Source organism: Trachurus trachurus (assembly GCF_905171665.1).
Source record: "Trachurus trachurus genome assembly, chromosome: 16".
NCBI lineage: Eukaryota > Metazoa > Chordata > Actinopteri > Carangiformes > Carangidae > Trachurus > Trachurus trachurus.
In genome coordinates this window covers 5651745-5664777 of record NC_139902.1, presented here as the reverse complement: position 1 = coordinate 5664777, position 13033 = coordinate 5651745, and the positions used below count along the sequence as shown (strand labels likewise).

Genomic DNA, 13033 nt, shown 5'->3' with positions numbered 1-13033 from the left:
GTATGAGCACATTACGCCAGCGCTGGCTTCTCTTCATTGGCGCCCTATTCAGTTTAGAGCAGATTTTAAGGTGCTTTTACTAACATTTAAAATCTTAAACGGCTTGGCACCTTTGTACTTGAGTTATTTAATTAATGTGTATGTGCCCACACGGTCTTTACGCTCCCAGGGGAGTGTGTCTCTTTGTGTTCCAAAGATTAGGAAAAAGACGGTTGGTGAGCGTGCCTTTTCCTATCGTGCTCCAACACTGTGGAACAATCTCCCTTTGGACATCAGGCAGGCCTGTTCAATTGGGGTTTTTAAAACAAAGCTTAAGACCCACTTATTTACCGTTGCATATGGGTCTTAGGTTTTCATTATTAAAATCCTGCCCTGTTTTAAGTATGTTCTGTATTTTGTTGTTTTGGAATGTCTCTGCTTGTAAACTGCTAGCAGTTTTGATGTGTTGTACAGCACTTTGATGTAAAGCGCTTTATAAATAAAATGATTATTATTATTATTATTATTATTATTATTACTGGTGAGTGGTGAACCAATTGATCCCAGGTCTGGTGTTTGATCTGGAAGTGGATTGGTTAAGCAGTTGTATCTATATTCTCTAAGGGGCTGTTAACTTAACCAAACATGGATTTTCAAGTACCTCAGTAGTCGATCTATAACACATTGATATGAAGTTCATGATTAATTACTTTTTTTCATTTCCAGTGTGTAATGTAAATGACTGTGACTGTGTGATGTCGGTGCCAATGGGGCCTTACTCCTAAAACTAAAGGGATTATGGAAATGGGCCAATTTGTCAAAATGTTGAATTGTCCCTTTAAACCAAAGTACTGGACAATTTAAACTTGTGACCTGATGATGACAATACAGTACATGAGAATCAACAAAGTTTTTCAAATTCACTGATGGAGTATGGTCGTCCACAGCTCACACATATCTATCTGCAGCTGTGTTTGCAAGTCTGCACTCATAATTGGGCCATTTGATCATATCTGAGATATTGATCAGAGTCTGGCTTTTGAGCATAGTTTAAACTGGTTACATGTCAACTCGATGATTTTAATCGTGCAGTTTAACCCAGTTTTTCACTGCAACATCTGCTCTATGCATCTTTTCATCTGCAAATGGTGAAATATTTGATCAGGGGACTTTTGGGGACTTCCATTAGAGTCGAGGAAATGACTGTGAACTTTCACTTCACTCCTTGGAGGTTAGGTTAGTGTGTGTGCGCAAATCATCGTCAGCAGCATCAGTTGAAGGTCTGTGATTCTGTGTATATGTCCTCCTATTGTCAGTGAGCAATCCCAGGAACACAGAGCTGGGGGATTGCCTGCGGGTTGAATGCAGAAGAGGCACAACACTGGTTATTACTGAATACTCCCTGTGTTCAGTTTATCAGGAAAAAGAAAGTTGTTCAATTTCAGGTTATCTGCACTGGACTGCATTTCACCTTATTGTGTTATTGCTTGCTGTCAGTGGAGAAAGACATTGCTCTCAGTAATACCAACCTAGACAAGTTTTATTTCATTTATTAGCCTAATTAGTTAATCTTTTATTCTTTAGGTTAGAATAAATAAAAACTGAAACTAAGTACACATGTACACATAGTGTATTCAAATACACAGAATGCACATACAGACATGACCCTTTGTTGTATCTATAATTACAGAATAAACAAAGTGCGAAGGGATATCAGGTTCATCATCATCATGATCTTCCTCCGCTGGGATATCAAATTGTTTTTCCATATTTGACTATTATGTAATTTTGAAGGTATATTTGAATATACCCCAGTGTGAATAAAAGAAGATCTTATTTCCTAACACATTTAAATAATTAACTGGTACTTTGTATTTGGAGCTTTTTTCAAATTAGGAAAGGGAATATAACAGGTATCACATAGATTGGATTGGATTGAGTTGGACCATGCAGGTGTTTCTCATGAAGTGTCCACTCACAGTGCATAATATTGTAATTATTCATCTGAATATGGTGACTGATGTTTGGAATACTATTACAATCGACTCACTAAACTGGATGGCTGCTGTCAAAGCGGCCTATCTGAAGTTCATGTTTAAAAGACATGGTATAGTTACTATACGCTTGCTCACCCTATATCAGTACCTATTTACCAGTATGTTAATGATATTCCGCTATGTAGCCAAGACGGCAAACATTGAGGATTGGAAGTGTCCATCACTCAACTTTTTGACCGTTAAGTGCACCATCCAGGTACTTACAGTAGGCTACACTGCATTTTGCCATACTTGTCAGTGCGAATGTAGCCTACTTATATCAAAACTGTTAGGAAGTATTCAAACTGAGACACAGCTCTTGGTCTCTATGCTCTGGTCTTGGTCTTGACTCGGTCTCGGGTTAGGTGGTCTTGACTACAACACTAGGTATTACTCATCCAAAATTACAACAGGATATTCGTGTGGAATTTGTTTCAGGGTGGACAAGTTGTCATGAAATGAAAATAATCATTATTTTTTGCAGTGAAAACTAAACCAAGCTATCTCTAGGCAATTGAATCAAGTCAACTCAACTTTTTTTTTTTTAATTACCGCTACAAATAAACAACTTAACATTTTTAACACTAACCACTCTCTATTATATACATTTTGCAATGAAGAAGTGGAGGACCAACTACATTTATTTTTTTATTGTACACATGTAGTCAGATTGTGATTCAAAATTGGCTAAGACCCAAAAAGATTAATTTTGAATTTACACCACTAAATATTTTGTTGGGAGTACTGGATACAAAATGCCTGCAGATTGTTAACACGATCATTCATTTTGAACATGGTTTATTTTAGGAATACATGTAGGCTACAGTGCGTCGCCAATTTCTTTTGGAAAAAATGATCGCAACAAATCAAGATAAAGTGGAAATGCATAACAAAAAATGGGAAAAACTTACACATGAGTAGCTACATGTAGGTAGTTACTGTTAATTTAATTGTAGTAGTATTTTTTTTTAAGTATTTTACTTTTCTGTCCTGTTTTGGTCCTGTTTTATTATCTCGTGAGGTTTGTTGTCCTTTGTTTTCTGTTTGTTTTGGTTAGTGTATTGTCAGTGTATAGGCCTATATTAAAAAAAAAAAAAAAGTCAACTCAACTTAGTTTTTGTCTTTGAAGACGTTTCACCCCTTATCCAAGTGGCTTCATCAGTCTGTGTGTGTAGACTGGACTGGCTAGTTTGAACTACTTTCACTTTACAGGTAGGCTACTGCAGTTTGTGTACCTACAGCAGCTGTAACAGCTCCCTGTGGAAAGGTCAGGCCTGCTGCAGCTTGTATGTGACTAGCAGAGGAGAAACGGCCCATCTCATCTGCCTGGAACTTGAATGACTCGACCGTCCACCAGCCCGGCCCCGGCAGCAGCAGCAGGGTTTGTCTACTCTGCACGCAGCACCGACTGCTGTTGTTGTGCTTGTTCGCTCTCTCCTCACCCGCTTCACGTTGTGCTGTGCAACGTGACCGTCGTGTTACCGTCCCTCTGTTACGTCGACGGAACGCTTGGCTCCGCCCCCCGGGCTCCTGAAAAGTGTGTCACTGGGTTAAAGTGGCTCGAGCGGCCGGGCGGGGGGCGTGGCCATGTGGCGAGGTCACATGGGCGAGCCCACTATTGAGAACATTCAGTTCTCTTGACTAACCCGCAGTCACACACAACAAGGGGGGAGTTCCTACGACTCGGTCAGAGTACGTTCCTACTCAGATCTTCTTCTCTCTCAGACAGCGAACACCGCATGAATCCACCTCTCGTGAGTTTTTTTTTACCCCACTTGGACGCGAGGCTTTAATTCTCTAGAAATAGATTCTTGATATGAGCTTCAGCGACGTTTTTCAACTCGTCGTACTTGCACACGGTCGCCAAGTTTAGTCTCCGATCGTTTTTCCCTAACAGAAGTCGTGACAACAGACGCCTGAGTTCCGACCGAAAATCCCTTTTGGTTTCGGAGATGCCTGAGGACTTTGGGACAGCCAAGCCTGGTAAGAATACAATAATACCTGTTAGAAATCATCTATGCATCAAAACACATAATAATGCAGTGTTGTCAGTGTGTCCAGTGCATGCATCGTGCAGAGAGACTGTGTTTGCAAGAATTAGAAAATGAAGAATGTGGTGTCTCATGTATATACATCAAGTTTTTTTTTCTGTGCCTGCTCTTCCTTTTAATGACATTGGTGGTGAGGAAGCCCATTGAAGTTAAATGGCACAGACTTATGAAAATGCTATAAAATGTATAATTTGTAGCTTGAATACACTGATAGTGTCATAATGTGTGTTATTAGTTGAATCCAGACCTTTATAGGCTACATTGTTGAATGAACCAAGTCAAGTGTTGAGGGCTCAGGAGGCAGAACTTGATTTTTTCTTCCTGTACTGCAGCATCACAAGACTGAATGAGTTGTTAGGATGTTATAATGTTTTTGTTTTTTTTGTATTATTTGGTTTAATTCCTGCATGGATATAGTGTGATAAAAGTGGGGAATGTGGTTGTGTTACCGTGTTTTTTTTAAAAGGAGGTTAGGAGTGCCAGTGCGGCTCTACGTCCATAGCTACATTTACATTTGACACAACAACAGTGTTCCACTTCCCCGGTCCCCTCTCACATGGACAGCGTAGCCTAGCCATGTGCCACTGTGTACACGCTTACTGAGAACACTCCTCTGATTGGTCGAGGGGGCGTTCCGCTCAGAGCGCACGCTTCGGCGAAGCTGCGCCCTGATTGGTCGCAGCGCGGCCCGTGACGCGGCACATTGCACAATGCGGTGTGTACACGGAGCTCCACGACGCGCGGCTGCACTGCAGGGTACACGTGAGACAGACACACAGCCACGGCTGACCTAGTTTTTTTTCTCCTCCTCCTCGCGCTTCGCTTTCACAGAAATACATGACAGGTCCACGTGTGGGTGGGCCGTGAAAGAGAACAGTCATGGTTGGGGTTAGGTAATCATCTGCTCTGCTCTCTAAATATAGAGTTATTTAAAAAGAGTTAATGAAGGAAAACTCACTTTAACTTTTACACAAATTTAAAAAATATACACACTTTTGGTTTTTTTTTTTTTTTTTTTTCTTTGTTGTTGTTTTTTCCCTTCCTGGAAATCGACTACACATGCAGCTGCCCAACTTAAGTGCTTAGTCCCTTGGAGCAGTCTGGTAAATGTTAATGTTTTTCTCAAGGCCACATAAGGAAAGTTATTATTGAGGCTGTGAAATTGATTCTTCTTATTATTAACTTATGAATGATAATGATGATAAATCTATTAATAATTTGGTCTAGAAAATGACGCTTAATAGTGACAAATGCTTCTCCTAGACCCAAGGTGACACATTGAGGTGATATCTTGATGTGACCGACCCTCAGTCCCAAAGCTAAAAACACTTTATTGTGACAGAAGTTGGAGATGCAGCAGTCAGACAGCATCTGTGGCGATTAAAAAAAAAAAAAAAGAACACTTAAAAGGAATCGACTGTCACAGTAATTTCACATTATTTATCTTCTGTTCAGCTGATGAGTTTATTCTGTCGTCTCTTTCCATTGGAGGTTCAATGAACAGAGACTCACAGGGCTCGCTATTCACCTCAGAAGCTGAACTAACACAAAAAGTTTTTTAAAAAAGAACCTTTTACACTTCCTCAGTTTGATAACGTAGCTGCAAAGCTCTGTCTGAGGATGTGCTCTCAATTCACAGTTCTTCTGATGGGAAAGGTCAAAAATAAAGTTTTCTGGCTCAACGTGTTATTATGTAACCCGAACAGTGGATGTCTCCCCCTTTTTTTTCTCTCTCCTTTTGTTTCTACAACTTGTTATGTTACTCCAGTGCTTCAGTGACCCTGTCTGGTCGTCAAGTCAGCCCAGCACACTCCCATAGCATTGAGACCCAGGCTTATTATGTAACAGTTGTTATCCAACCAGTAAGCACTGGAGGTGATAAAGCAGGTCAATCACAGCAGTGAATACACCAACCAGGAAACACACACACACACATGGCTCCTTTGCAGCCTGGGTGTGTCCAAGCTACCTGTACTCACTGTCCTGCCAAAGGCTGTTTGTTTGGCACACACGGTTTTTTTTTTTTCTTCAAATTGCTGCGGTTTACAACTCAATTCCTGTTATTGTCTCTGGCTCACATTACAGTTGGCAAGCTTCACATTATAGTAGAGTAAAAAAAAAAAAACATTTGATATCTTGATGTGGTTGTTGCTCTTGTGTGCATTTCATTTCTTGGAAACTGGTGTACAGTGCATGAAAGAAACAGCAGATATGGCATGGTATCAGATTTTACATTGTGTGTTTGCTTAACGCAGTGAGCAGGGTGAGTCTGATTTGCAGTGAAAAGCAAAGTCAAAGTGCAGTGTTGTTAGATGTTGCAGATACCAGGCAGGCCTATGTATTTGAATTAAAAGACCCATCGAACACAAGGAGAAAAGGATGTAATCTACCTGTTGTAACACGTCACTGTCTCTCCCCTCTCTGCAGGAGGCGTGATCGCCTACATCTCCTCCGGCTCCGCCTCCAGCCCGGAGTCCTGCATGATGAGCAGCAGCCCCGGCAGCGGCTACCTGTCCACATCGCCGACTCTGTCCCGGCCCTCTCTGCCCAGCAGGGCTGTGGGCATGGTGGTGGACATCGCTCCGCCCGCCAAGAACGGGCACCCGCGCAGTGGCATGGAGAAGGCCGGCCGCTCCTCCACATCCGCCAAGAGCAGCATCACCAGTAAGCACCACATCACGGTCTTGCCGTAACTGCAGCAACTTTTCACTTTGCACATCAATCAATCAATGCTCGTCTTTTTGTTTCCGCAGAAATCAATGGAATGGTGCTGTTGTGCAAGGTGTGCGGCGACGTGGCCTCGGGCTTCCACTACGGCGTGCACGCTTGCGAGGGCTGCAAGGTGAGACAAGTTCCCTGAAAATTTCAATATTTCTTCTCAGTGATGAAATGTGATTCACGCGTTTCCGCCGAAAGGCTCACACTTTATGGTTCCTCTTGTGGTCCCTCAGGGCTTCTTCAGGAGAAGCATCCAGCAAAACATCCAGTACAAGAAGTGTCTTAAGATGGAAAACTGCACCATCATGAGGATCAACAGGAACCGCTGCCAGCAGTGTCGGTTCAAGAAGTGTCTGGCTGTCGGCATGTCCAGAGATGGTGAGTGTTCAAGAATAGTTCCCCCTAGTGGTGTGATGAGTTAATTAACATCCAGTTAAAGGGATGGTCAACATTAAAGGGTCAACATGTTGGCAAATTGGCCCATTGCCATAATCCCTATAGTTTTAGCAGTAGGTTCATTACCTTTATTTGTAGGTACAAGCTATTTTTAGGTGGATCAGAGCTGTGAGCTGCTCAGAGGAATTTCTCGTTTTGGAGTTGTTGGATTGTGTATTTGATGAGTTTGATGAGGGAAACCAAGAAATCCCATTAGCCTCCGTAGCGTAGCTCTGAGCAGCTCACGGCTCTGATCCACCGTTCTAAAAACAACTTGCACCGACAATTAAAGGTAATGAACCTACTTCTAAGACTATAGGGATTATGGCAATGAGCCAGTTTGCCAACATGTTGAACTTTCCCTTTAACACAGAAAGCAAAGGAACTGATTGGCACCCACTGACAGGAGACTTATCCTCTGAAGCATGGTGCATCTGTCCAAGTATTGTTAATTTGAATCCGACCTAACCGCTGTCTCTTTCGCTCTTAGCCGTCAGATTCGGCCGCATCCCGAAGAGGGAAAAGCAGAGGATGCTGCTGGAGATGCAGAACGCCATGAACAACATGATGAGCAACAACAGCCAGCTGCACAGCATGCTGCACGGCCACCAGAGCCCCCCGCTGCCCATGGATGCCATGAGCAGCGATTCCAACTCCTCGCCCTCCTCCTCCTCCTCCTCCTCCTCGTCCTCCTCCTCCTCCTCCTCCTCCTCCGCTTCCGATTCCCCGTCGTGCTCCAACCCCTCCTCGCCGCAGTGCCCCCAGGACTCGGAGTCGGTGGTCTCCATGGACACCAACTCCAGCTCCGCCTCCTCCTGCTCGTCGGACAGCGGCGAGGACGAGGCCGTGGTTACGTCGAGCCGGCAGCAGCGCCAGGATGCCTTAGCGTTCGGCCAGCAGAGGTCGCCGAGACAGGGCCAGGCCTCGCCCTCGTCCTCGTCCTCGTCGGTCGCGGTCGCCCCGGAGACGGGGTGCGATAGCCGCATGGAGGAGCAGCAGCAGGAGAGCTGGAACTGCTGGAACAACAACGCGGTTATGGGCGGTTACCAGCGCAGCTCGTACAGCAGCAGCAACAGCCAACACGTCACCAATGTCGCTTACAGAGAGGAGAGGGGGGTTTACCAGCAGCAGCAGCAGCCTCAGCAGCAGCTCAACAGCGCCCCCAGCTGTGAAGCATCAGAAGACAGCCAAAGACAACATGAATTTAACACACACACTGCCTCAAGTGGTTACAACGGACCAACCAGCTGTGTGAATAACAGAGCACACTTGGTGAGTCTTTTTTCTTTTAACTTTTCCATCTTTGATACCGTGGTGTTGTTATGTGAAAAAGCTCTGGATTGGACCGCCCCCCGTCCTCACCGACCCTCTTGTGTCCTCCTGTTTTTCCCAGGTGTGTCCGATGAACACCTCGCCCTACGTGGACCCCCGCAAGCCCAGCCAGGAGATCTGGGAGGAGTTCTCCATGAGCTTCACCCCCGCCGTGCGCGAGGTGGTCGAGTTCGCCAAGAGGATCCCGGGATTCCGCGACCTCCCCGAGCACGACCAAGTCGGCCTCCTAAAAGCTGGAACTTTTGAGGTCAGTGTTAACATCTCGTGTTATTTTCTCAACTTTCTTTGAAGCGGATCACTGGGAGGGGGGGGTGGGGTTGTGGCTCCTGAAAGACCCAGAATACAGGATCCACTGTGGTTTTCCAAAACAGAGCGGTCTTGTCCAGCTGTGTGTGCTGGCTGATGTTTACTCTGATAACAGCTGGAACAGAAATCAAAGAGATTTCGCAGAATTACTACAGGAGAACCTTGTTTTTTAATCAAGTCAAGGTTGTAGGATGAAGCCACAGAGAGTACATTACCAAACATTTAGAAAGTTGGATCTAAAATATCAGAGATTATTTAAATATAAAGCAGATGGATAAAAGGAAAGACGCTATAAAAGACATTGTTAAATGTGTTTAAGCCACCAGAAAGTTAAACCCCTCCCTCCCTCCCTCTGTCTCTCAGGTGCTGATGGTCCGTTTCGCCTCTCTGTTCAACGTGGTGGAGCGGACGGTGACCTTCCTGAGCGGCAAGCGCTACAGCCTGGACACGCTACGCTCGCTGGGCGCCGGCGAGCTGCTCAACTCCATGTGCGAGTTCAGCGAGAAGCTGGCGGCGCTGCGGCTCGACGCCGACGAGATGAGCCTTTTCACCGCCGTGGTGCTCGTCTCTGCTGGTAAGAACACACACACACACACACCTTAACGCAGTGGTTTCCCAACCTTTTTTGGCTCGTGACCCCCATTTTGACATCACAAATTTCTGGCGACCCCCTCAATCAAGATGCGCCAGCTCAGATATTTTTATATGCTGCATTTTATTTGAACACGATTCATATTCGAGAAAGTGCAAGTATAGAATACAGTTGTTTAAGGTTATGTGTGGTCTTTTTAATCATGATTTTAAAAAGAATAATTATTAGTTTAAAAAAAAAAAAAAAAAGATCAATTACTAGACATTTCAGGCGACCCCATTTGAATTTCAGGCGACCCCACATGGGGTCCCGAGCCCAAGGTTGAAAAACACTGTCTTAACGGGTCCCACCCCCTCATTCGATCCGGTATTAACGTCGCTGTTTCTCCCTTTCTCTCTCTCAGATCGTTCAGGGATCCAGGACCTGAACTCGGTGGAGGCCCTGCAGGACAAACTGATCCGGGCTCTGCGGAACCAGGTCATGCAGAACCACGGCGAGGAGTCGGCCACCACTTTCACCAAACTGCTGCTCAAGCTTCCCGAGCTGCGCTCACTCAACAACATGCACTCAGAGGAACTGCTCTCTTTCAAAGTGCACCCTTGAAAAGCTTCCTGAGCGGGGAGGGGACGGGGGGGGGGGCACCTCCTCTACACACCTCCACCTCCACCAGGACCGACCTGCCTCTTAGTGCCCCCGCACCCTCTGTATTCGACCAACCCAGTTGCGTGTTTGTTTCTAGAATGTATTGAAAGTTATTTTTTATTCTATTTTTGTTAAGTAGACCATGTGGGGTCTGAAGAGAGAAGAGTGTAAGATGTACTGTATTTATAGAAGAGATAGCTTAAGCTTGTTGCACACAAACACACGCAAGTGCATGTGTGTCAGAGGGTCCTAGTTTTGCAAAGCTGGAGGCACTTTTGTATTTTCAAGAGAAAGAAAAGTACGTAATTGGCTTTATGAAATGAGTAGAAACCAATTAGTCGGTATCATTTTTTTTTTATTCTGAGCATTTATGTTTCCTCCAAAAGCCATTTAATTCCAAAGTGTATTCTCTGTGGAGCGGGTGAATGTGAGAGATAATATATACCGCATGTTTGTATGGTCCAATTATTTTTTGACTGATACATGTCGGCAAAGAAAGGCAAGCTATCAGAAAATGTATCGAAGAATGTGTGATGGTCGCTGCTACTGCATGGCTGTACTTAATGCGAACAATTATTACTTGGATCTCAGAAAGCATCAGTTCATCGTTTCAGTGTGTGTATATAGTGTTTTCCTTATTCTTTTTATTTAATTTTTTTTTTTAAACATGTTGAAGTCCATGTCAACTGCCTGTATACACTGCCTGGTGATTTCTGGGGGGAGTCTGACAACACTTTCAGTGACACTACATTTGCACAAGTTCTGGAGCAGAAAAACCAAGTGACACAAAATCCATAAAAAGTGTGACACAGCATCATGTAAAGCTATGTGTAAATTGAATCACACTCAAGTGTTTTTCGCTGTTTTTTTCCCCCCAGTTCACGAGACTTCTTTTCCCTTCTTTCTTTCTTTTTTATTATCAAACTATTTGCTTTCAGCATAGCACTGAATTGAACTTGTTTTTGTCATCCAGTTTGTTGAGATATCTGTTTCTTCTACTGGCAACACTGCCAAATGTAAATATCTATATAAATATATATATATATATAAATATCTGATGAACATAGAATATAAATATGATATAGTATGAATAAATACGAATGAAGAGTACTCCGTAGTTTGTGTTTTTTATTGATGTCCGACTTGTTTGACTGAATGAATAAGATAAGCACAGTTGAATCATCAGAGTTGCAGTAAGTGTGGTTGTCCACATGGTGGAGCTGTTTGCCTGGCTGCGCCACCATAGAGAAGAGTTTTTATTTTATTTTATTTTTTTTATTGAAGTAACTTCAAAATACAAACATTAAAGGCACATTGGTAATGGATAAATTCACAGTGCTGAATCAGCTATCTTGATCAATCAAGTACAAAAAGAATGTGTTTAGATAACAACCAGTTTTGAAATGAAGTCCAAAATTGTGCAACATACTCGCATTCAAAGAAAATATGTTCTACTGTTTCGATATCATTCTCACAAAAACCACACATATTATTATCCAAATTCAATCTAATATGTAGGAAGTGGTTTGATGGATAAATGTCATTCAGTATTTTAAATGTGATCTCTTTTGTTTTCTGAGGGACAGGATAAGACAAATATCGCTTTCTAATCGTTCTTGCTTCCACAACATTGTAATCTTTCAAAATATATTTTCTTTTTAGTTGACAAGTGTAATACTGTTCAGTTAAAATATTTCTCATAAATTTATTAGAGAATACTTTACTACCTAGACTAACACACTTGGTGATCTCATTACAAAAGTATTAGAATGTATCAGCAGTTGTTGAGTCATTGTTTTAAAAGGAACCGGAATGGCTTTGATTATTTTATTGTAATCCTTAATTGAGAATTGAAAATTATATTTGACACAAAGGTCCATAGAGAAGAGTTGAGAGTCCAAAGATCCAGAGTGACTTTCACATGTTTTCAAATTGGCCGAGCTCCATCCACATCCTCTACGAACTGAAATAATTATTCTCCCACTACTGGTGAGGGCTGGTTGGGTCGTCTTAGGTTAAGATGAAATCTCTTTATTATGCAAAGGGCTGCTGATCAAAACAGGTTAATTGTGTTTTAACATAGTCAAACTTATCAATCAGCTACAAATGTGGCTGCACACTTTTTTTTTTTGGTTTTGTTTCACAAATTTGTGCTTTGATGTCTTTAAAGCAGACACAGAAGAAGGCTGACACAAACCCTAACCCAAACCCAAATACAGCTATTTATCTTGACTTGACTGTCAGGTCAGCATTTGCTTTCCACAGAGGTTTGTTGTTTTAATGAAGAGAGTTACTTTGTATTCCAAAGTCTACAAATGCAAATTGTTCAATGGTCCATGAGCAGCCAGATGTACGATGAGTTTGTTTACTGTAACTCACCTGCAATTTATTTTAAATCCGACTCCAGTTCCAACAACATCCAGGCCAAAAACTCATAGTTCACATTTAAAATTCTCATTATTGTAAACGTGTACATGTTTTTCCTCTAAATTTAAGCAACAGAAAAATAAAATGACAGGGAAACTCAGCTAAAGAAAAGTTCAACTTGCATTTGATTTCTAACATGAAAAACATTTTCTACTTTGCCTCAGCTGCTAACATGTTGGGACCCGAGTAATAGATTAATGAAAAGGCTTACTGTACACACACATATTTTTCACTTTGCCTGAAAACTAATGCAGAATAGCACCCCCTTCCGGTGGGGATTATTATTACAGCGGAAGGTGGGAAGGTAAATGCGCTCCTCTGTAATTACAGGGCATGGATGAAGAGGACAAAGGCAAAAGAGAAAGACATAAGGGAGTTGAATTCGGTGATTCGTACCCGTGCAGGGAAGTTACATAGTGCAGTTTCAGCCGACGCGACCCCGCTCAGGCTGCAGCGGCAGCACCATTCATCCTATTAACCATTTTTCTACCATTGCAGTGAGTCTGGAAACATTA

General features: G+C 42.9%; 1 protein-coding gene across 1 annotated transcript; it reads left to right on the top strand.

Moving 5' to 3' along the window:
* The first annotated feature begins 3662 nt into the window (after window positions 1-3662).
* Window positions 3663-11201, top strand: nr1d2a (nuclear receptor subfamily 1, group D, member 2a). Its single transcript, XM_083990429.1, has 8 exons — window positions 3663-3998; window positions 6494-6730; window positions 6820-6908; window positions 7018-7162; window positions 7710-8491; window positions 8613-8798; window positions 9221-9431; window positions 9853-11201. The coding sequence occupies exons 1-8, from the start codon at window positions 3968-3970 to the stop codon at window positions 10050-10052; spliced, it is 1881 nt and encodes a 626-aa protein (XP_083846555.1). The 5' UTR covers window positions 3663-3967; the 3' UTR covers window positions 10053-11201.
* The last annotated feature ends 1832 nt before the right edge of the window (window positions 11202-13033 follow it).

What these genes read in the sequence shown, in the direction of transcription:
- nr1d2a (XM_083990429.1), top strand. Translation starts at nt 3,968, where the DNA reads ATGCCTGAGGACTTTGGGACAGCCAAGCCTG. An exon ending in ACGCTTGCGAGGGCTGCAAG is followed by an intron (nt 6,909 to 7,017) that starts GTGAGACAAGTT and finishes GTGGTCCCTCAG; the next exon opens with GGCTTCTTCAGGAGAAGCAT. An exon ending in TGAATAACAGAGCACACTTG is followed by an intron (nt 8,492 to 8,612) that starts GTGAGTCTTTTT and finishes TGTTTTTCCCAG; the next exon opens with GTGTGTCCGATGAACACCTC.